The sequence below is a fragment of the Bombus vancouverensis genome, chromosome 7 (genome assembly GCF_051014615.1).
Source record: "Bombus vancouverensis nearcticus chromosome 7, iyBomVanc1_principal, whole genome shotgun sequence".
NCBI classification, from domain to species: domain Eukaryota; kingdom Metazoa; phylum Arthropoda; class Insecta; order Hymenoptera; family Apidae; genus Bombus; species Bombus vancouverensis.
Genome location: NC_134917.1, coordinates 7,924,992 through 7,950,572, shown reverse-complemented (window position 1 = coordinate 7,950,572; position 25,581 = coordinate 7,924,992). Strand labels below are relative to the sequence as shown.

At 36.0% G+C, this 25,581-nt stretch overlaps 1 protein-coding gene across 1 annotated transcript in view; it reads left to right on the top strand.

Moving 5' to 3' along the window:
- KaiR1D (Kainate-type ionotropic glutamate receptor subunit 1D) overlaps nucleotides 1-25,581 on the top strand; it is a 204,760-nt gene that overhangs the window by 166,455 nt on the left and 12,724 nt on the right. The window contains exons 6-11 of the mRNA XM_033338471.2: nucleotides 1,224-1,391; nucleotides 10,575-10,595; nucleotides 11,586-11,738; nucleotides 16,963-17,184; nucleotides 20,421-20,712; nucleotides 21,222-21,360. Coding sequence (XP_033194362.1) covers nucleotides 1,224-1,391; nucleotides 10,575-10,595; nucleotides 11,586-11,738; nucleotides 16,963-17,184; nucleotides 20,421-20,712; nucleotides 21,222-21,360 — 995 coding nt within the window. The remainder of the gene's footprint in view (nucleotides 1-1,223; nucleotides 1,392-10,574; nucleotides 10,596-11,585; nucleotides 11,739-16,962; nucleotides 17,185-20,420; nucleotides 20,713-21,221; nucleotides 21,361-25,581) is intronic.

Sequence of the window (25,581 nt, the reverse complement as noted above, 5' to 3'; positions counted from 1 at the left end):
TTCGAATCGATCGACCATGGTGCCTGGTGTATCGCGAGGCTAGTCGATCGTTCGATTGTAGGGGACAGCGGATCGGGAACCGGCAAACTTATCTATCCCGGCTAGGACACAGGACAAAGGATAATAAATGGTCGTGGCTGGCTGCTTGAGCATTCGAAAAGGTGGACGCGGCTCGGAGTTGTGCTTTGAGGCCGGCCGACTTTAAATCACGCTGGCTGCCACTACGATGTAGATAGCTCGGTGAAGAAGCTGCTCGCTCCATTCCGTACTCGAGATATCTCTATTTCTGTTGATAGGCGTCGCGTGTCCGGCCAAGTAATATCTATCCTAGGAAGCGTAGTAGGACACGTGATTACGGATTGAGTTATGCGAGAGAGAGAATTGAATCGAACGATGACACGGCGATCATGAAAGGGTGATTCTATCGACTCTCTCTCTCTCTTTCTCTCTCTCTAAGCAAAATGTTATTGATTTATGAATACACGGGTGTTTAGCCATTTATGGATAATATGTGTATAATGATATTAAATGGGAGTTTTAAGAACTTTGAAATACTTAAATCTTGACGAAAGTTAAATCTTAACGAAAGGTATTTGCCAATTGATATTTTGCTTCCATGTGTCTATCTGTCTCACTATCTCTTGCAAAAATAGCAACCAACATTTACAAAAATTAACCTGCCATGGAGTAAAACGCTGTTTCTTCCGAAGGAAGTGGGAAGAAATCCTAAATTGACGTAGTACAGCTCTTAATGAAGCTAAAGGTTTTTATGTACTCAAAGATATCTCAAATTAGATGTATCTATCCTTCACATTAATAAATCTTACGATTTTACAGTTACGTTCGTCGTTTATACTGAATATGTAATATATCTTCCAAAGGATACAACTTTTCACAACCAGGAAATAAAATTTCCTTTATTTTTATTTTTCAAGCATTAATGAAGTTTCTTCTCGCCACATTAAGATTATAGAAATTATTCGACCACATATATGTATCTTCGATCTGGAACGACAATAATTCCAAGTATCGGAAATATGACAATTTTTCCCATCCGCAGATATAGAAGCTTCTATAAATCTCAGAATTCCTGGCAAACGTCTAGTGTGGACGGTGATATTAAACGTTTATCGCGGGGAGGCAATAAAATTCTTGGTCGAGCAGCATGCAAAAAGTCAGCAATCGGTTCAAGAAATTCATAAAGTGAACCGAATTCCTTGCAGGACCTACACAGCGTCGATCTGGAGGAATTCAAGCACGGCGGGACCAATATCACTGCCTTCCGATTAGTGGATCCGGAGAAGCAAGACATACAGAAAGTCGTGCAAGATTGGATCTACGGCGAGAAGCGTTATAATCGAGAACTCGATATGGGACAGAGTTCCAACAAGGTACGACAATATATCGCTTAATATTACGTATTAATTCGAATAATTGTCATTGGTTATACATAGAAGCGATTGATCGAGTTACTAAATTTCGAATATTCATCATATTGGATATATTTCTACTATCCGCGGAGAGATTGATTTTCACGATAATTAAATTTTTATCAAACCGTACCCATCAATTTCATCCTGTATTAGTTCGGTCGTTTAAACATAGCGGTAATAATTTAAAATCGTGTATAACCATTTGCAACGTTTATTGAAATTTAATTAGTTCATTCTATTTTATTTGAGACCCATTCTGATTTTGATATTATATTCGTTTGTATGATTGAAGAACATTCCCGCAATACGGGACGTTTAACAGAAGTGTGCCGCGTACAAATTCGCTGAGTTGAAAATGGTTGTTTGTTTTCTCATGGCGCGGCAGCGCGCATAACGTAAGCGCGTTACGCCGACGGAGCACAGACAAAATTTCAGCGTGCACGCGTGCGAACTTAATTAGCACCGCGACGCGCCGCGTCGCCTCGCCGGCGCGAAAGATTTTAACAGTTACAGGCTTGTGGTGTCGATGTAATTTTCTCGCTGAACGAGCCTGCTCGAACTCATCAGACCTGTCCCGTATGCATGCAAATGCATAGATTGTTCCGCGTCGCACCAACGGAGCACGCTAGCCGCTTGCCACCGCTTTGCCCGTTGTAATAACACTCTAATTTTACATTCTTCCCGCACAAGCCAGCTTGACAGCTACATCGATCTTCCTCCAACTTGCGGAACGTCCGCTGCAAATGCAGCGGGTGTTACCCGTTCGCTTGTTCATGTTTGACCGAGAATAAGCTGGAATGTGCTACATAATTCGATATTTCGCCTTTCGAAAACTTCGAAAAGTGCCACGGGAAATTGAATTCCTGATATATAACGTGTATAGGTGAAATGTTGGAAAAATGAAGAGAAGATGAAACCGCGATTAGTTTCCTGTTGAACTCTTTTGCTAGAATGGATATATTTTACAAAATTTTGGGTAATAAATAAGTAATTTAAGCATTGGTTTGGAATTTGACACTTTTTGATTTAGTCATCGAGAGAGTAGTGTGTAATACGAACGTGATTTATTATTTCGATGGAATCTAGTTGCTATTAGAAACATCATGATAAAATTGGGAAATTATAATAGAAAAATGTCTTATAACTTGTAATATGTAATTAATAAATTATATCATATAAGAGGGCACAGGTCTAAGGGAATTTGTGTATGTGATACATGTTTTATACAATTCCCAATTCCTTCAAGTTCCTATAGAGAACTCTGCAGACTGTATTCTCTAATACAATTTTCTATTTGTGAGAGTTTTACGCAATTACTTACAAATATTTTAAACCAATTGGTTGGTTAAACTTATAGGCAGTATTACACTGTAATATTAAGGAAGCTTCTTTTCTACAAGAATTTGGAACTGAAACAATGTGACGTTACAGAAATGTAACAGTTCCTCGTGATTATGTGATTTCTATATAAAATAAGAATTAAATGTAAGGAATTGAAATCATGGAAAATATCTGTCTCTTTGAAACCGAGAAAAAAAACTTTAAAACGTTCGCAGTTAAACCTCTTTGATATTTTAGTTAATTTGAATTAGTTACTCCACTCACTTCCATAAAGTTACGTTGGAATATAACTTGTTTTGTAAAGCTTCATTATGAAACAGGGAAGAAAACTGTTCAAGCAACGATTATAAGATTTTACAATATGAATATTTCTTTCTACCGATTTCAATTTTTTTCATCGTCGACCTTCTTGCAAGACAATATGAAATATTTGTTTCTGACTGTTGTTATCGCCACAAGAGATTTTAAATACCCCTGAAACCTCTTTATCGTGACCCTTGTTTGACTTTCTGACTTGTAACGGTCTTGATTCCCTTAAGTTCCGAAACAAAGTCGCTTTCAACTTTCTGCTCTGTGGAACCCACATAAATAAGTCGACAGTCGACTTCCTTTCAGTGAAACGGCGGACCCGGAAGAATCCGGTGCATAAAGAACTTTGTCCTGCAAATTACAGAGCTCAAACTTCTTATACACTACCCACTGTTTTACAGGTAACAAGTCTCGGACGTAGATAGTGCAACTTTTCGAAAACCGCTGTTAAATTTGTCTGGTGTTACATTGACTTCTACTACTTATTTGTGCAGCCTCCAAATTTATTGGTTTAAAACTTTCAATTTGACAATTATTATTGCAATTTCTTCCACAGTCATTTAAATTTATGACGACATTTCCTAATTCTATAAAATTTTTGTCCATTTTTTTTTTTTTTTTTTTTTTAATGAAATTGCAACGTTATTTTAATAATTCATTTTCCAAAGATATTTCTCGAGATACACGCATATTTGTTAATTCATATATTTGCAAATACGAATAAAGAAAAAGAATTTAAATTGATACTTTTTAAAATATTTTTACATATTATATGCATTTTATACAGATTTTCACGTGTAAATTTCCCATATACATATGTATGTGTAAGCACAAATCGTGTGGACATCTATATTACATTACGTTGAAATATGAGTTCAAAAGATACATTGAATTTTATTATGAATAAATATTTTCCGATTTAAATGTTTTATTTTGCGAAAGTAAGATATTATTATTGCTTTCTGGCTAATAAATTTATCGCTTAAGGCATTAATTTCATTTTAGAAACTTTCTCAATTTCAAATATTTTAGAAATTTTACTCTATGTAAAGATACATGTAAAACTTTATAATTCGCGAAAAAGAAATGTAGGGAACGAACGCTGTTTCTAGTTACAATACTTCTATAGGTCAACCTAATTCGTAGCCAATTTCACTGCGGTATTCGATTGATCGCGCGAATTTCGTCGCGGAAATTGCCTATGCAATTTACCTACTTCCTCCGTGTGTTCCTCATTCTGCCGCATATAAACCCGCTAACGAAATGACATCGTATTACGTGTACGAGTATATATGTGTGATCCCCTGAATCCATATGTACGTACACAGCGAACGCACATGCACACTCGCTAGTATTCCCATTAGGTATCCCTATTTTCTCTGTTTGCTTCGATTGGTGAAATGCGACTAGGGAAATTACTAAAACGATTGATGATACAATTGAACGTAGAAGTAAGGGTGCTAAAATTTTTAGCCTGCCGTATTCGCCGGTTCATTCGACATTTTATTCAAACAATTTTACAATTGTAAGTAACAGAATGTTCCAAAATTTGCTCCAAGTATTTTATGCTGTTTAATATAAAGGTAGAAATTTATTTCGCTCCAATTTTTGCTCATAGCGGTAATGATAAAACGTGATTAGTAAATGAAAAGGAATTAAAATTGTTTAAAAAGGGTATTATGTTTGTCACATATTACTCAAATTTAATTTGATTTTCAATTCTTTCATGAATAAATACTTTTAGATTATATGGAAATAAATTTCATTTTACGAGTTTCATTTACTTTTGTTTTTTCTTTCATCTTTTGTTTTCTCTTTCTTTTGTACAGAGGAGGTATAGTGCATTAAAAATCAACCACTAACTTTAACATTAATATTATTATGTTATTGGACTATTATGAATTTCGTGTTATCTCTTAATAATTGAAATCATACTATCATTTTTTTTATTGTTTTCCGAATATAATATATTCTTCAAAGTTCATGTTTGTTTAATCATCTTTCGAATATAAAAAATTCCTGGAGTTTTCTAATCATTCTATTTCATTCTCCATACATTTCATTATCGTTCCACTTCATTATCATAATTTTTCTCACACGCGATAATCGCCAACGTTCAGCTACAATCCAAACAAGTTCAGGACGAAAGTTACGTTCCTAATTGTTAGTCGTTCGACCGATTCGTGAGCCTGCATCACGGAGACAGATTATATCATTGCGCGCATCTGGCACGGCACCAACCGCGGAAAAGTTGAGCAGCAAATCTGAACGTTCGGTCATCTCGTGGGAAGCAACATCTGCCACAACCGAAACCAGCTTTCACTCCCTTAAAAAGCTTAAATTGCATCGACGCCCTCACGCGTTCGCACGAACTTCGCCGTAACTTTTTTGTCGACGCACATTATATGACGAGTCTGGATATGGATGAATTTGATGGAAGACACGCAACTCTGCATTTCCGAATCATGAGGAGCTAGGGAGAAGATTGAAAATACGCGCAATCATAGATCATAGATTATAATTTAAATCGGAATGTGGTAGCCTTAATTTAGAAGATATTTACTGATAGCTATAATACGTTAAATGTTATCTTACATATATTATGTCTTTCATGACAGATTTTAAATGAAGGAAATTTTCTAATCGTACCCTTTCTGACGTATCTTTCTGACGATCCAATAAACTGACTAAACTATCGACGAAATATTACAAATAGTCGAGTTCCACCTAATAATTGATGCAAATACGTAACGCGAGAGGAAGAAAATATGTATTTTACTGTTATTTCATTATTTCGTTATGAATGCAATTGTATGCGCTCCTGTAGAATATTTTCTTCCAAACTTGCAAGCTTTCACAAATGCGTCATGGTAATGCATTTTAACGTTCAAAAGTATACAAATCTTATTTACTAAAATCCAATTTCATTTAGTCTTCTCCAGCTTAATATTTTGTTATTCGTACCACTTTCCTGTGGAAGTGACTCTCAATTACAAGATTGAATAAAATATTCCGAAGGTATCTCAACTTAGAATGAAGGTTGCCCTTTGGATAAGAGTAGGTATTACGTGGGACCGATAGAAACGCAGAAAATAAGATCACAGGCTCACCTATGAAAACGCAAACAATTGAACGAGATCAGCGGCCCAAGGAGCAGTTAAATAATGGAGGCTGGAACCGCTGGAAGGCACCCCGGGGCATTCTAAGGTTGCCGAGCTTTATATCTTTTTACCTACGGTCTCTCTGCCTTTCCTATACCCTCCATTCATTTCTTTTCCCCTTGGAGAAGTCCACGCTTGTTTGATCCCTGACCCGTTCATAACGCGGAGGAAACGACCCGGCGGAAGTCAACGATGGGTGCACTTGAGGATGCACTTTTTTCGCCGGGACTTCGTTAAATTCGGATCCTTCGTAACCGTTTGGGAGAGACAACGTTTTGACAAATAAATCGGCTAGCGTCTCGTCGCTATTCCCTTGCTTGCGAGGAACGGATAGAACCGACGAGGAATCGATTCTTGCCACGCACCCGGAAGCCACAATAAAAAGCCACGTCGCGGTGACTTACAAAGGCTCTTCTTGTGAGACAAGCCAATCCATGGCTGGATTCGTTGCATTCTCGTCCGGAGGAATTTATTACGGATCGTGTTTAGCATTGCGAAATAAAAATCTGGCGAAGAAAGTGGAGAAGATTAAGATGAAGCTTAGACCTTATGAACGAAATATTTTATAATTCTGACGTTGACCCTCACATGTATCACTTTTTAGATATATGATACGGTATTTTGAAACTATTAATTTATGTAAGAAAATCCTGAAAAAATAATTGTATACTTCATTTCTTTTCTGTAATATTTTTCACTTGAGTAAAAAACTGTAGTGCACTTGTAACGTACATATAAACAGATTAAATATCGTGTCCTCCCCTTTAACTATACAATTGCCTATAATACTACATCGATAAAAATTAATCAACCATGATACGTTTTTGAAATATCGATATTGAAATGTATCGTTAGAGAAAGTAGGAAATAATTTGCCCTAGCTAACAGGTCATTCATTACTGTGATCAAGAGGGCCACGTTATACGTGGTAAAAGTCGCGAAAGAGATATTCAAGTGGAAGACCACGAGCGAACTTACTCCGGTAGCTGTGCTTCATAACTGAACTGATTTATTCATTGAACATTCGAAGAAGTTCCAGAGCAGGCCGGGAGTTCCAGCCCGTGACAGCGAGACAGAAAGTACCAGGGGAGAACGTACCCGGTGAAATTTGTATTCTCTCTACGTACAATTAACCCGATTTATTTCGCTAGAGCTTCTTTCCGCACTGCCCTCTCTATTTCAAGGGAAAATCCACCCTAAAAGGAAGCTAGAAAAGTTAAAAAAAAGAAAAATCTAAAAAGAAACGAAACAGAAAAGCTCTGTAATTTCCATGGAGCGGAGAGTCGAACGGAGTATTTCGATTTCGAGTAAAGGTAGCGAACAGTTCAACGAATACGAAATCGCGTTTATTGTTCGTCGTAATTCAGCTCAATTACACGGTAACAGAAAGTTGTTAGTCGTGAAACGGAGAAAGAGTGAAGGCAGAATAATTAGAGCAGGGAGAAGGAAGGAACATTAGGGATCTTGGATGAAAACGAGCAACGAAGGCTAGCATGAGTTGCATTAGCGATTCCGTACGAGTCGTTGGCTAGGAGAGCGGCGACGAGTATGTAAATACGCGTGCACATGGATGCAAGAAAATTGAGCGGATGTGAGTAAATGATGGTACGTGACCGATCTTAGGAGCGTTCGAAAGAGAAGAAATCTCGCGGCTAGAAGGAGGCGGAGGCTTGCTTAGCAATCAGCTTCGGAGATGGAGCACCGACTACGAGAGAAAAGTTCGTATTTTCTGCGCTGCGAAATAATTTTTGTTAACACAGTAGCAATGGTTGGTTTTATGCCGAATTTATGACACAAACGTGGCTTTTCTGCTATTTAATTTTAGGCTTTTAAAGTTTCAGATTTTCTATATGCAATTTTACTAGAAGGGAAACTTGTAAAAGCTAACTCGTATACCAGTAATTGTTTATTAATCAGCGCTCAATCACCCCTGTCAGGATAAACTTTTCGTACATCTTATCCCCTTATAAAGAGGACGAAGATGCGGATGTGACACATTTCTTCACACCTTGACAGTATGATAACCATAATAGAGCAGACATTAAACTTGGTAAAAATACCACATGGACTCACTTTGGACTTATTTTTGTAGTCACACATATCTTTAACAATCATACAGTCCACATTGTTATTTTAAAAGTCGTTGATATCGAGCTATACGTATGAACATTGACGACACAACACGTATTTTCTGCGCTGCAAAATAATTTTCGACGATGGCGAACCTTACATAGAACGGTGTATTTTCTCCTTCATAATTTTTTTTTTTGCCCTAAAACTTCTTTTTAGTTAAAAAAAACGTACGATAGAAAAGTATAGATCGAGATATGCACCGTATTGAAAAATTCATCAGGTAGAAGCAGGTCTGGAAATAGTTCCCCGGAATTCAGATCGTTCTATGGATAAAAAAGAAATGAGAATAGGTCCTCGATGGCGCGTATCACGGTTTGCGCAGCCGAAAGATTCGGCTGGATGGAATCCGATAATAAGCACGCGTGCCTTCGAATGCGTGCGTGGTTTCGATAAAATCGGTCGAGTTGAAATTTCGTCGTCTCTTTTTATTGGCCGATTCATGGAAGCTCCCGTGGCAGGATACGAATAGCGAAACCTTTTGCGATTCACCGGTTACCCAGGCTACATTCTGTCCCGCGAAATTCAATTTGCCCTCGAACTGGTCCGCGAATTTCTTTTACGACTGTCGAGCTACGTCTACTGGCATGTATAGTATCGATACAAAGAACTACCTTAATGTTCAATCCTAGAACCATGTTACTATTTCTGTAATAGTGTTACACCAGTTTCTATAGCCCCTTCATTCTAATGTTTCGAGTGTTTTCGAATTTTCTGTATTTATCGTTAAGCATGAATTCAATTAACCTGGCTTTGAAGTTTGTATTCATACGGGTACAGTTAGATAACTTGGACTCGTTTCCACTTAAATAACTTGCTTTTAGAGAATTATATACGTAAGATAACTTGGAAGGAAGTGGCAATAGTAATATCTGTATTCGTTTCTGTTAAATGTTTTAAAAAATTAAAAAATAACATTAAGAAGAAACGGTTCAAAAGATATTTGGACGAAGAAATGAATTGTTAGGAGTCACCTGGGTCTGTGTGAATTCCATATCCTGAATTATTTCATTCTTATTTTTTTATTACTATTCCTGTTCTACGTAGTTCAAGATTGTTCATATAACACATGAATTATATATTATTTGAAGATATTTTACAATTAATGTAATATGCATATACCTATGTACTTTGTGTAGTATATGGTTATACTTTTATTTGAGAAAGTAATATTTCATATGGACCAAACTAATACGTTATACCAAATGCAAATTTCATTCTGAATTTCTATACAATAGTTGACGTTAAGTCGATTCCACAAAGGCATCGTTCCGATTTTCGAGTTTACTAGATTGCTAGCGACACGAACTTAGTAAAATCATAATTAATTAGGTGCACGTGACAAATGATCAGTATATCCGTTGAATTACAGATAAATTGGTACGCGCATATTGCTATTGACAACTGTAGTAAGTATAGATAGGAAATGCCGTCGTTATTGTCGTCTGTCGGTACTTACACCTCGATTCACGATCCTTCCACCGCGGCACGTGAACGTTTTCATTTACCGTATTTTCCCCGTGGTTACGGTCGCGAGGGGGATAATTAATTTTCGATCACGTCTGCGATAAAGAAACGTCGGCAATCGTTTATTTCCGACACTATGATCGATTCTGATCGATAGAACGTGGACTTTTCCTTCTTACAATAAAATACGTAGAACCTACTGACTAATTTTAAGACGCGAAACGTTTTCATCTAAGTATCCGTTTTCTGGCGCCTAACGTGCAATTTGAATGTAATTGCGACATTAGAACATCTGCGTATAAAATTAAAATTTGTCTTTTTGTATCTAATAACTGGATTATGTTAGTGTAATCGTCATTTAGTTGCTTTGATCGTTACTCGTTTTTATTTCTTTTTTTTTCTTCGTTTTTCTGTATATTGAGAAAGGTTCAATGATTAATGCATTGCTCGAAAAACATATAAGGAAATCGAAGAAACAGATAATATATAGTGGTAAACATATAACTAGGTATAAATATTTATAAGACTGTAACTGAAATTATTTTCTGTTTGTAACAATAAAATTTCCCTACTTTTGTTTATGTTTTAAACCTTCTTTTAGCTTCCATTGTATATATATATACTTGTTTAATGTTACACTATCATTATTAATCTTAGAATAGTAATTTTATGACTACACGAAGAATCTGTAATCGAATAATGAATATTTTTGTTTCATGCATGCCTGGAACAGAACAACCTCACTTGCATAAAGGTAAGACACAAAGAGTCTCTGATTAAAATTACGAGCAACTAGATGTTATGTTAAAAGTATTAAAAAAAGTTTTTGCAGAAAATTAAAGGAATTGTGAAATTAAATTCTTGAGATTGCCATTTTCGAGAATTGGTAGGTACTATGAATTTAAACGAACTTCCAGAAAATTTGTACAGAGTATTTTCACGTTAATTGAAACTTTTAATACAATATGTGTGTTAAGATATAGACTGGCAATCTTGCAGCATTTACTGCTATATAATAATTAATCAGAGTGTTTTGATGTTTGCTGCAATAATAATTTGATTATTGTTACATTGATAAAATTTACGAAGAATTTCCACAGTCATTCCATGTCGGTTATGCTTTCAAGTTTTTAGAAATATTTTGAATATTTTATATTAGCTTAATTACATTAAAGAATAAGCTTCATGTTGTATATAAATTCAATCACAAAAACTCAGTGTGAAGTTTCCATGTTAACTAGATTACTTAATTTTGCTTTAACTATCCGACCATATACCACACACGCGAGAAACATACCTGATTCTCGGTTAAATGGCTCCAGGAATGATGTCTCGTAAAATCCTGTGTAGATATTGTATATCTCAAAGGAAAGAAAGTGTAGTCACGATACAAGCAAGGACGTTGCGGGTTGAATGATGCTTTCAGAAGATTTTGATCGCAATTCAAGAAATTTAAATGCATTAAGTAAAGTTTACTATTATTTATTGCAAGATCGTAAAAGTCTTCACAATGCTGTCTCGTTTTTATCTAACACAGATAATATAAATAACAATACAATTTATTTGTTATGAAAGAAAATTTCAGCTTAATGCAATCTTGTATCATAGAAATCGATATTTCGAAAATGTAATCTGATTTATGTGACACGGATTTTTATGTAAAAATTATTTCAAAAATTTGTTCGAACGATTTATTAATTATCATGAGAGTTATATGTTTGGCTATTGTCTCTGAATCTTGTAGACTGAAACATCATTGATGTACGACGCCGTGCATTTATTTGCGAAAGCACTGCACGATTTGGATACATCCCAACAGATCGACATCAAACCGCTTTCCTGCGAGTCCACCGACACTTGGCCCCACGGATACTCTCTCATAAACTACATGAAAATCGTGAGTATTTGAGCTATAATATCGCAAATTATGTATAGATATACTTATCGTATTGAATGTAGATAAAAGATGAAAAGCTATGAATGAACTTCGCATGCGCAGTTAGATATTATTTTAGTGTATTTATTGACTTATATTTTAGGAAGTTGTAGTTGTAGAAAGTGGTAAACGTTTCGAATACTAATTTTAAACGATACATCGGAGGATAAAGGTAGATTTAAAAATTAAAAGTTAGAAAATAATCTGAAGAAATTTGGTCAATATTCTGCTGAAATTTATAAAATTTAATAATTCTATGAGCGTAATTCAAGAGCTGAAAATGAAATAAAGATTTGTTCCACCCACTAAATATGACAATACGTGCCTTAACATGAATATTTCATATACATATGTTTGCATATTATGTTTTTCCTATAAATGCAGAAACGCCCGTAATCCAGTGATTAAAATAAGACATATGTTATAATACCCTGCCTCGAATATTTTATATATATTTCAATATTGTCTGCATTCTATGTTATTATATTATTCCATTTAAAAATTTTTCATAAATGTATATAAAAATTTGCAATGTAATAAGTAAAATAAAATAAAAACTTGATTAACCAATTGATACGATAATACGTCTGGAATAAATGAAAATGAAAATAATAGTTAATGTTAAAATACGTTTAACTTGTCGCGTGGAAATCTTATTTCGCGCGTTCCATTTATACGCCTGAGAAGAAGCCAGCATGTGTTTGTACGATTGTTCGCGAGGGAGATGTTCAAACAAAGCCAGCTGCTTTACGATGTCACAACGGATGGGGAAATTCCATTGGAGCCTTAATCCTATCGCGATATCGTTGGAAAAGCTCCAATTGAAAACGAGTCGAACGTTCAGGAAACGATGTTCGCGTCACGATGACGTCGGGAATTCGATATACCGATGGGAACGTCGGCCTATGACGTAATTGGTAAAGGGAAAGAAAGGAATTCTCTGCAGTGGAACGCGGAAATTATCGGGTTAGCTTGCTGCTTTCGTAGCTGCAGCAATTTTTTCTCCCTCGTCTCTCATGGGCTTTGCAAAAACACTCCTCAAACCGCTACATCGCCTCGCGGGATTACAAAATCCAGTTTAAATTTTCAAAACTGCGAGCAATTTACGATGCGCGATGTAATTAAGTAATTTTATATAATTACGCTGTATAATTTGTCGCGTTCACGCCATTTCCGTGTAAATTGAGATTTTCACTTGGATTTTATCAGCTATTAAATCCATTAATCTCATGGTTCGTGCTTTATTGTAAATCGAAATTTCTTATAATAAAATAAAACGGATTTCACACTTGGATTAATACACTAAACGAATTTAAACTTCCAACACTGTGATTGTTTTTTTTTCTACTTTTGCTAAGCTGTAGAAGTTTTCATTTCGATTGAATCAAATACTTTTCCATTGAAGCATGTCTTTTAATGTTCTTTTTGTTATTATTTTTCTATACTAAACTACTAAATCGAGATCAATCCAAGATCAATTCAATAACCAACCATTCCAAGAAAAACCACACCGCAAACATTAAAAACATTTCATTTACTTTTTATCGTATCTCATTCATACTATTTCCTATCTTATCTCAAAGTAATCGAATACTTTTCATTAAAACATCTTTTTTGAATTTTTTTATTGCCATTTTTCTACATTAAAAATATTTACAAAAGTAAGAAATTAAATCAAGATCAATTCCCGCTAATTAATCTAAAAGGAATCCAAATCAAACCCCACCGCAAACACTAAAAATCATCCACCAATTCACTTCTCCCCTATACCTCATACATATTCACCATTTCTTATCCCTACACAGAAACCAATACAGCCTGTGTTATTAGCCACACGAACTAAAACCAACCAACAGCCAACAACGTCCTCGCAACTATTTCCCAAAAAATATGCATTTCTGCACAGCTACACAATCAAACGAAGAGTTCGCGCGACCTACGCTTCTGTCTACTTAAACTAGCCGCAGATAAATAAGCGGTATTGATACGAAATATGCAAAACAGGATAGTAACGTCGCGTACAAGCAGCCTAATTGCGCGGACGCGTAATTAGAGGTTTGTCAGTGGCGCAAATCGTTCGAAAGCGAGCTCACCACGACAAAAACGTCCCGTGTAACAGATGCGACAATGTTCCGTTGTCGATAGGCATCTTGCAGCCAGTTGTGGTGTTTCTATCGCTGCAAACGCAGATAAAGAGACAGAGAGAGGACGAAGAGACCATGAGAGGTCGAGAGAGATAGGTAGGTTAGTAGGTTTATCGGGAACGTATCATGCAGAAGGGGGAAATTAATTTCGCGGAATTATGGTCATCGATCGGCCGTCCAGCCAATGTAATAAGCCATTATAACGATATGCTTAATCGGACTGTTTCTCTCTGTTTGGGATTCTCTGCTTATTAACGGGCGCCACGAGTGCCGCCATGTGCAAATGCAAATGTCTGCGGGAACTATGCGCCTTCATACCGCACGCGGACGACACGATCTTTCCACGGTTCCCGATTGTTCCACTGAACAATGGAAAGTTACCTCCCGAGTTAAACGAAGCCGTCACTCCCATTGACAAATTATAGTTCGCGGTTTTGTGACCGTGAATCCTCGATGACGTCCGCGGCGACCACGAATGCGGTTAGGCGAAGTTGAAGTCGACCTAGTGACCTGCAGTTTAAGACAGTGGATTCTGGTTCTACCTTCGTAGGAAGTACTGACAGGATTATTAATAGGGAGATGGAGATTATTCCTTTTGGAATATTAGAAGCGGAGTGTTGGGGTTTTAGGTTTGGCGCTTGGTAGAAGGGAGAATTATTTTGAGATAATTAGTTTTGTCCGTGTTATTTTTGCTATTCTACAACGTTTATAATACGGAGGACAATATTTCCTATTTTTGGATAACTATTGTATCTATTTCCATTTCATTGGGGTATTTTACGATAGATAATGGTTAAGTTGACGTGTTAAGAAGCGTACATAAGAGTGGGAGACAAGATAGCGATGTTGAAGAATGAAAAAATATGGTCTTAGGAAATATTAATAAAAATATACGATATTCAAATATATAACGCGGATATATAGAATATATGTCCTAATATGATGTCCGGCAGCGTATTAGGAAGAAAGTAGTTATTCATAATGTAAATATTATATCGAACCATTCTAAATGAGTTTCTAAAAATTATGTAATTTAAAGTACCTTGCCGTAAGCAGTTAATAGCAATACGATTTGTTCGGTAGAAGACAAATTGTTTGTTTCTCAAGATGAGTGAAGATAATAATGATCGAAGCCGAGAAGACAGAAGAGCCTTAGAAGCACTCATCATTTAGTGAACGAGCTTTAACGAGCTTAGACCACTACAAGAATATATTGTTAAGTACCATGCAACACTCGAGCAAATTGGGTGTTTTGAATATCATTGAAATTCGTATTCTAATCGTTTAAAACATCAGTATCTGAAACAAAAAGTTCTCTCGATCGAGTAGTTAGCACGATTCAGGTTCGAATGGGCTACGAGTACTCCCTTTAAAACCATCTCAAGATAACGTTGTTTGAAGTTTTAACGTTGTTGTTTAACAAGCAGTTTTAATTGGGACACAATAAAATGGAAATTGAAAATGCCTGTGCGCACAAAGGGATTTTTCCTCTGCAAATCCTTTTTTAACGCAATTCCTTTTTATCCAATACAAATATAATTGGCATAAATCTATATCGCAGAAAATTTTCAGGATATAACACAGAGGGAAATAATGAAACTACCATTATTCTTCCAAATATGGCACAAAAGGAACAATGGAACAATATAAAGAGTAATGAATAAGATATATAGAACATTGCAACAATTAGCACCGTAAACAGAAAATTCGATTACCTCAAATATCAACCGGATCAATAACGAGTCGTGGCTGCAATAACTGTATCTCTTCCCTGGATATCTGGATATTTTCTCTTATGTTTATTTTATTTTTTTCAATATTTGCATTTGCTAACGATGTCTGCTGTTAGTGTTATCATTGATGAAACATGAGTTCGCAAACGTAGCCGTGTGAATATCGCACGATTTCGGTGTGAAGCGATAATAATATTTGTTGAATAGAAAAACACTTCTCATCAGGTTGGTTGACTCATATCGCAGTTCTGCCTTCAATTCTACTAATTACGCGGCGCGTAACCGGGAACAGGCGGCGCTTTCGAACGCGAAACACGAGCGAACGCAATTTGCCGCCGAAAATTTCGTATCAAGGCTGCCTTGGTAATTATGCAGGTAATGGCAACTTCCCGCTAATTTTCCTCTGGCTACGCGGCTCGATTCAACGCTAAAATTTATTGGAAATCCTCGTTGCGACTCGATCACAGTTTCATTATGCAATGATTTGCTTGAACAGATCTTGAATATTTTTCCAGTTGTAGGGGGAAATTTTCGATTCGATAGGAATAATCGGAAGCAAAAACAAGAAGGAAGATGGGTTCACGTGGATCGTTTCACGCGTCGATCGCGGGGCTGAGTTCAATCGCGCGATATGCTCGTGATCCACTGATTAGAGCTAGTCACCCAGAATTTCGTGTTTAATTACGCCAGCTAGCTCAGTTACGCAAATGTGCGGTTCATATTGCGTCCGCTCGATCAACCAGTCGTCTCCACTCTAACGTTTCGAATTTCCCCCATTTGTAAATATTGAATACCGTTTGCCTTCGTAGAATGGAAAATTCGATGGCTCCAAAGGGGTTGAATATGGATTGGGAGTGTACCAAAATTAGTTAATTTATTTGTGTACATATATATACATATGGAGATATGAGGAAAATCAAATTTTTTGAAAATATTTTTCGATAGTAATTATAATATCTTGAAGAGGTTGAAATAATGACTACGATTATAAACAAATGCTACGCGCAGAAATATGATAAGTCTATATTTGTTAATTTTCACATGATGATTAAGGAGAGGTATTTTAATGTAATTTAATTGTAAAGAAAATTGTCCTGCTGAGTGTGAGAAAAAGTAGGTAGCGGGTAATTCCAAATTGTAGTTAATTAATAAGTTTTTGATCCGTGTCTTTCCTCTTTCATAAAATCTTTACTCTTAGAAAAATCGTATTACCTACAGGATGAGAATAGCAGTTAATAAGTGGTGTCTACGAGTATCATCTTTGTTTTCCTTTGAAAATTGTCAAGAGTGTTTAATATTTGTTTCTAGGTCGAAATGACGGGGTTGACAGGAATTATCAAGTTCGATCACCAAGGATTTCGCTCAGACTTCATTTTAGATATCATCGAACTGAACAACAAGGAGGGGCTGAAGAAGATAGGGACCTGGAACAGCACCAAGGGTATAAATTTTACGAGGAGTTACAAGGAAGAGTACACTCAAATCGTGGAGAATCTTCAGAACAAAACTTTCATTGTAACAACTATACTGGTAAGTGGTTAAAAGATACTCACTGTTTTAAGATTTTCACGATTATTATGAAGTGTAACTATTAGAAATTAATTAAACGAAGTATTTTCCATTAAGATAATGAATTCTTCTAAGAATATATAGAAAATTGTTCTCAGAGCGTATACGTTAATGTATTGCAAATAATATTTAAAATTTATTACACGAATAGAAGTTGCGAAATTTTTTCCCCAATGCTGCAAGATGAAATCTAGGTTACGCGTAAATCTACGAAGCTAATATGACGTTCTCGGTCCTTTAAAGCCGGAATTTTAAAATCATAGCTAAATTAATTACCCATTCGCTAATTAAAAAGCTTTATTACCTAGGATCACTTTCTTACGTCATTATCATACATTTTCTAAAATCTCGGGAACACTCGCTTACATGAACGCGAACATGTTTAAACGAACAGGAAAAAATAGATCGTATCCCACGTTTACACACACGGAATCTCTAATCCTCGAGTCAACTTTTCAAAGTAACCAGGACATTTCATCCTCGTTTTAATCAAGTAAAGTGATTTCCCTCAAATCTCCTGGTCCGACCTCCATCTGCGCCGGTTCTCTCATCTGAATTTAAAAAATTGTTCTCTTCCTCGGTGTTTCAGCATTCCACTGCTACGTAAATCATTCGTGTATCGCTAAATTCCTGACTGTTTGTTTTTCCTGAATGAAAAGGAAACAGAAACGAAGTTCAACGAACGCCGTGCGGAAGTGGACGCACTTTCTTTTCCTTTTTCGTTCGTCGCCTTCGCCAACTCGTTAGCTTTTCTTCTCTCTTTGACTCCCTGTCTCTTTTCCCTAGTACTACCGTCACCTCTCGGTACTAGTTCTTGCCACGACGAAGGAAACCAGAAGGAAACCAGAAACGGCGAAGGGATACGCGATTTAATTGAAGTTTTCATGACGAGCTAGCCGACCGTGTCACTTATTCTCGCGATAATTACGACGACAAGTAATGCAGTGCTCGTGAATGTATTAACTGGCTAAGAAAGTTGTCTTCCTTTGGAAGAAGTCCGACAGAGTTGAATTGGGTTGAGTTTTGCGGTAGTTGAGATAAGGGTGCTCGTTGCGCATCCGACGAGACACCGAGCCGTTGGAAACTTAAACAATCTAACGCCTGGCGTCTTTAAACGTCTAAGCACCCTGTATTTACGACGAAATTAATCGGATTATTCGTCGACGTGCTTGAATAGTGGACCACGTTAATTCGTTGCGCTCTTGAAAGTTACGCTCCAGTTTCTGCGAGTTAAAAGCTATCCTCTTGTTGACAGAAGTGGTATTAGAGAACGATAAATTATTAAGGACTGTTAAACGTACAATTCTATTCTAGCCTCTTGAAACGATGAAATTTTCCGCTCTATTTTCTTTGCATTAAACATTTGAAAATTATATTCATCTACGTGTATGCTGTATGGAATCGAAAATACTCCATCTGCACGAGTGGATACGATGAGACTTCTTATAGAAACAAAATTAAAAACGAAAATAATATTTTTTCATCTAAGTCCTAATATTATAGAACACTGATTTTGAGCTAATTAATAAAATATTTTCGATAAATTAATCTATATATATTTTTTCGAATATGACAACTTGTAATAAGATAATTTAGATTATTAGATTATTAAGATGAGTTATTTTTGCACATCATTTTCCCTTCACGCGTACATCATTTTTTTTACGAAGTAAAATTTCCATTTTAAATATACATCTTCATTCAAACTTCCAACTAACGTAACTACATATCTCCAAAGTAATTTATCATCCCCAATTATTCGTTTTTATTTTCTTAAATAACACAAAATACAAAATATGTACATATATAAATATTTCATAGCAAGTCCACAAATTTGATAAACGAACTTCGCAAGAGTTACGAAATACGATTACGATCAAATTTTCCCCCAGAAACTTGCTTCGAAGTTTTTCAAGAATCGGCCACGTACGCCCGCAACATCAATTTCGAGGAAGCTTCTACGAAATTCCACGTCAGTGCCGGCATTTAGTTACCGCGTTTCGCGTAAACGCGTCATTTCGCGAGCGACACGCGGAATTCTAAACGCGCGGAGCACCCAGCCACCCATTCGTGCAATCACCAAATAACTCTGCGAGTTTTCATCTCTCTGTGCGTGCAGAGGTTATCATCTGTTCCTCGCGTTCCATCAAACGAGTTTCCTTTTTGAACAAAGAAAGAAATCCTGTCGACACGAGAGTGCAACCCTTTCAATTCCGAACACGCGCATGCATATTCAATCACAGCTCTGTGAATTAAGCAGTGTTGGGGTCCGAAAGAAGCTTGTGTGACTCTAGAATTTTTATTACTCGTCGAAATATGGTTAGGTTAAGTGCAATAGTTTCACATATGCATTGCGTTTCGTTGCTGTGCACAGTCAACAGGCTGTTCATATCTGTATTTGTAAATATCCAAACATGTTCACGTCGTGCTTTATTACCTTGTGTTTTATTGACATTTTCGTGGTACTCGACATGGAATGCTGTCAGAATGTTTTATCTGGTATACCTTATAAGCATATCGTAGAATTGAACGTTGCATTTGCTAGCCAATATACGATCAAGATGAAAGAATTTGTTAATTAAAGTCACAAATCATTTTATGATTTTGCACCAAATCATGTTATATTGATTTTAATCGATAAATTCTTGAATTTGAATTGTATATCTGTTAGCAATGACAATGTCCAATCCTAAAATAACTTTCCAGGTTCTTGAATAATAGCGAGTATTAGTATCTGAATAGTAGTGATAATAGTAATAAATAATAATGGCAAGCAAAATATCGGACGCAGTGTTTTATGCACTTCAATTAGAGCCGAAACAAAAATGTGTTCTATGCTTGACGCACATGTAATTACAATTGTAAGCTCATAGTTTTTCAAATCATCATAGATCTGCTTGTCCGAAAATTCAAAATACTTCTACTTTTACTCATTTATAATGTAAATTTTACAATCACTCCACAAGTTTTCCAATACAAACACAAATATTATACAAGATGTACCACTTCTTCCAGATGAAACATTGTCAAAAATGTTTCATATATGATATGGTTATGGATAATAAGAAAATTTTATATAAACATAGATAGGATATTTTAAATACTACCTTTGCAGTTCAAAATACACACACAAGACACATATACACTGTCAAAGAATCTCTTATTCGATTACTGACATTAGCTTACTAATCTCATAGAGCGCGCCATACTGCATGAGGAAGGACTCGAGCGAAAAGCTGACCGGGAACGCACAGTTCGAGGGCTACAGCGTCGACTTGATTTACGAGATATCGAGGATTCTCGGTTTCAATTATACGTTCCGCCTGGTACCGGATGGACGGTATGGCTCCTACAACAAGAAGACGAAAGAGTGGGACGGTATGATGAAAGAACTGTTGGATCAGAAGGCGGATCTAGCGATCGCGGATCTAACCATCACGTACGACCGGGAACAGGCGGTCGACTTCACCATGCCGTTCATGAATCTAGGTGAGCGATCAGTTTGATCTACGATTCCAAGAAGAACCTTGCTCATCGCGTGGAATTGATTTAACGATCGTAAAACTCTACATGTAACGGGGTTGATTGATTCTTGAGATATTTGAAAACTCCATCACCGGATGGAGCAAGATTCGATGGTATATTTTCTTTCAGTTGAAATTTTGTGGAAAATTTTGGATTAGAAGAAGGATCAAAAATTTATAAAATGGAATATGGATATTTTAATGAGAGTAATTAATTTTTTTACTAATCGTCTATAAAAGAAATTTGTTCGGAAAAATTTTAAACATATATTCAAATTCTTAAAAGTTCTATATTTCGTACATATTTCATTTTTAAAATTTACTTTTATACCATTTTTTTAAATATCTTTTGTACCATTTTTAAATTTTGCTTAATAAAATCTTTTCATTATATCATAAACAACATACGAATATTTTTGACGCTATATATTCAAATTTTACGATGGATTTACACATGTGATCTAAAATTTACAGGGATCAGCATACTGTATCGTAAGCCTATAAAGCAGCCACCGAATCTGTTCTCATTCCTCAGCCCGCTTAGCCTCGACGTTTGGATTTATATGGCGACAGCTTATCTAGGCGTCTCTGTGCTGCTCTTCATACTCGCTAGGCAAGTAAATCCATCTTACCAAGCTCCGATAAAAATATTGTACCGACATCGGTGAAATTTTGCATCTGAACTACATACTCGATAGGAATGAATCTCTGAACGTAGTATACTTTATCGTTCGGTTAGACTTTCGTTGTATTGAGAACTCGACAAATCTCCCGCGTTAATTTTCAGATAGAGAAATAAGACAAATTAACACGCTCACTGCCCAAACGTTTCATATTCATCAGGTATTTTTCGTTCACATTCCAATGATATGCTTCTCAATCAAATCGTTTATCTTTCTCCATTGCTCGTACTGTAGATTGTTATTTTTCTATCAAACAAAAATTAATATAAGATCTACTGTTATGTCGCATTTTTAAATCATACTACACAGGATGTATCATTTTAATATAAAGCTTTATTTTATTTTGCATTTATTAGTTTCTTCGGTGAAAGATCTGTATTACAGTGGATGTTAGCGGAAAATCGATCACCAAGTTACAACTAACTCTTAAGTTCTTAACAATTGAAATATCAATAATCGTTATAAAAATATTTCGATAGTGATCCTCGACCAAGATCTCATAAATAATGATATTATTAAGCTTTCTATTGTTTACGGGAAAAGGTAACTAAAGTGAAAGTTATAAGAATTTGAAGAAAATATAGTGAATATGGATCCATTTGTAAGCAGCAATATTTTTCAGAATGCTTAAAGAATTACACCAAGTAAGTCAGTTGTGATTGATTTCATTTGTAATATATTTTTTTTTTATAATTTATAGCGAACGAGCAATGTTTTTTCTATTTTATCAGTTCTATTTATCACACGTCTTAAATAAACGCCATTCACCAGTGATTGTTTCCATGCATAAAACACGCTGCATATACCTACATGAAAGATAGCCTATATCGGGCGTGATGCAGAGGACACGCCCGAATCGAGCGGTGTGAATCACGAATGATGTACAGGACAGTGAACGTGCTAAATCGACCGAACGCTACAAGAATTATTAGCGATCCTAGCCTCGATAAACTCTGCGTATTCACCTCTGTAAACAGATGTTACGTTATCACAAGGATATTGATCGTAGAAATAGAATTTCTCCTATACGTTCGCTGATAATCTGCATACATAGCGCACAAGCATTTAATTCACGGTGACTCGCGAGTATCTTTCTCGAAGATACATAGAAACTCTAATTTCACGGTCGACGTGATTTCGAAGTCGAGCACGAGTGAGTCCGGTTATGCGAATAAAAGTAACGTATATACATACATATAAGATCAACGCAAACGAAGGAAAGGAACATACGTACACGCTGACTTGACTCGCATTCCGTTCGGTCTTCTTTTTCTGCTCTGTCGACGCGGTTAATCTTCGTACGTAAATGGCGAACGATCCGTGGTAGAAGGCAGATGCATCCACGCTGAAAAGGATCAGACTGTTGTCTAGAGTTGATCAGTTTAGATTCACCCCGTACGAGTGGTACAATCCTCATCCGTGCAACAAAAACCCGGACCATCTGGAGAATCGCTTCAAGCTGCTCAACTGCATGTGGTTCACCATCGGATCCTTAATGCGGCAGGGCTGTGACATTCTGCCCAAGTAAGCCGTTAGATTGGCATCACGGTCGCTTGATCATTTCCTTTTATCTTTTATCCTTTTCTTTTTACTTCCCTCTCTTTTCTTCTTTTTCGTTTTTTAACCGTCGTTTACGTTATCCCCTCGTCTTTCTTATTTGTTCTATTTTGCGTCTCTAGCTGGTTTCGTTGTGTATTCGACCTAAAAACACGTTGTTCTCCACCGCCTTTGAGCGGCGTGTCGTCGACTGAACGCATGTAAATCGAGAGCGATGACTACGTAACCGACGATCCACTTTCGTAACGATTTACTTGTTCATGTCCCATGAACGCACAGCCTTAGAATACTCGAGCTCGCCTTTGCTGCAGGAGGATGAATTATTCAGCGGACTGATTTCGTGAAACCGCTTTTAGCTGGCCAATTGGGATCGGTTGTTGCGGGTTACGCGGATTCGACGAAGGTCGCTTGCGATCGGGATCGGGAGTTCGATCGTAGGAATCAGAATCGTGTTCGATATCTGAAAATTATTCTAAGGAGAGATCGTTGGGGTTTAACCATTGTTAGAGGAATCAATTTATTGTTATCGAGAAGATTACTATTTCGGAAGGATTCATATATGAGATCGTGAAATTTTGTATTGTTTAGTCGTATGTATGGAAATTCGTATGAAAGATATTCAAGAAGCGAAAGATTCGATATTGTTGTTTTCAGAAGACTATGTCGCGGATAAGATTGTATAAATTATAAACTGGAAGACAGTTTAATAATTGAGCTTCTTAGGTGTTAAATTGATTCTACATATTTCGTAAATATTTTTGACAAACTGGATTAATATTCAAGTTTTTGAAAAACAACTAATTTACTCTTGCAAGTTAATTAATCGCGATAATAATTGCAAATTTCAAAATATTTTTAAAGAATATATTTATAATATATAACTAACTTATTTTATCTTTTAATGTATATAGTTGAGCAGTATGGCTTCTGAGCGGATCAATTGCCGCATAAGTTGTGTCATAGGATTTAGAATTACCTGGCAGTCTCTCCTTAACGTGACTAGTACTTACAGATTTTAAACGAATATCGATTAACGAGCGGACAACGATCCTCAGAGTCGTAGCTGCGTTTCCAGGTACAAAAGAAAGAGAACATACTTGGAGATTGTCTCGACGAGAATATACTCCTATTTCATTCGATATTTTAATAATGTTATTCCGTTAATAACGTAATATTCTTCTTTAATTCTTGGATAACATAATATTAATTACGGATAATATTATTTCAGACTAATACTACCAGTTAAAGATACTGCATTAAGTTGAATAATCAAGTTAACCATAATCATGGTAATAATAATCATGGTAACCATAGATAATGAGATAAATAGTCAAGTTGGTAAAGTGGTTTTAATAAAAAAACAAATGAGCTGAACATAAAAAAAATCTTGCTAAACATTCGGAGATTTAGATGTCGTAGGACTTTTTGCTTTCATTGAAAAATCATAATATATCCCGTTCCTTAATGATAGTAATCAAATACCAACGAGGAAAGACAAAACCATGCCCTCAAGAGAATAGACCTAGAAAAGAAGAAAAATGCAAAATAAAGGTGACCTTAATGTCTCCTTAACGCTTCCACCTAAATCTCTAAAATCCTCCGCAATGCCGAGGAGCTCCCGCGTAGGAAATGTTCCTGTGTAATTCTAAAAACAGAGAAATCGTTTCAAGTTAAAGATAAAGTCTTACGTGGAGTAACGAGTACCGAAGGAGTATCTGAAGGGCATTGATTGGACGCAACGAATGTCTGTTTGCTCGGATTAAGTCTTTGTCATTATTCAGTATACAACTAAATTCAGCTTCTTGAATTTACGACGGAGATTTCTGGCACACACACGTTACTACTTCCTACAATTTTTAAAACTATTATTCAATCTCTTCTCTTGTCAAAGTTAAAAGTTAAGGCCTAAATATTAATTTATGATTCCCAAATTCTATATCAATGCAGCTGATGAATTATTATTGTATCACAGCTCGTACATTAGACACTAGTACTTGCACGGACAATACAATAAACGCATGTCTTTTTCAGATGTAATTTTTTAAAGAAAATGCCAGTTTATGTATCATGAAACTATAGAAATCCACTTTATAAAATCTATATATTTCATTTATTTAATATTTAAAATCCACTTTAAAAGTATTAAAAATACTCCAAAAAGAGGACAGTTTATTTTTGGGGAAACATTTATTCGCGCTTATGAAACATTATGCCTTAATAGTGTGCTATATTAGGAAGTACAGGTATGTTACTAAATAGCAACACTATGTGTTTAAGGGTTAAACCCGCAGCTCGGTACATGGTTGCGCCATCAATCAGTGAACATAGTATTTCCCCTTCAGCCTTACCAGCACCCTCACCTTGTTGACTTTTGGGGTAGCTTGATGAGTTAGATTAACTGCCCAAGCAAATAAGATTGTCACAAATTCGCTAATTGAGTCAACACGTTCAACACATTTTATAAAATATTTGAGAACTTAAATATTTATAGAATTTTTTATCAGAATTTTCCAGTAAAATTTGAAAACAGAATTTTGTATAAATTTCAAACAATATCTGCTTCGCATCAGTTCGTTGATTATACATATAGATAT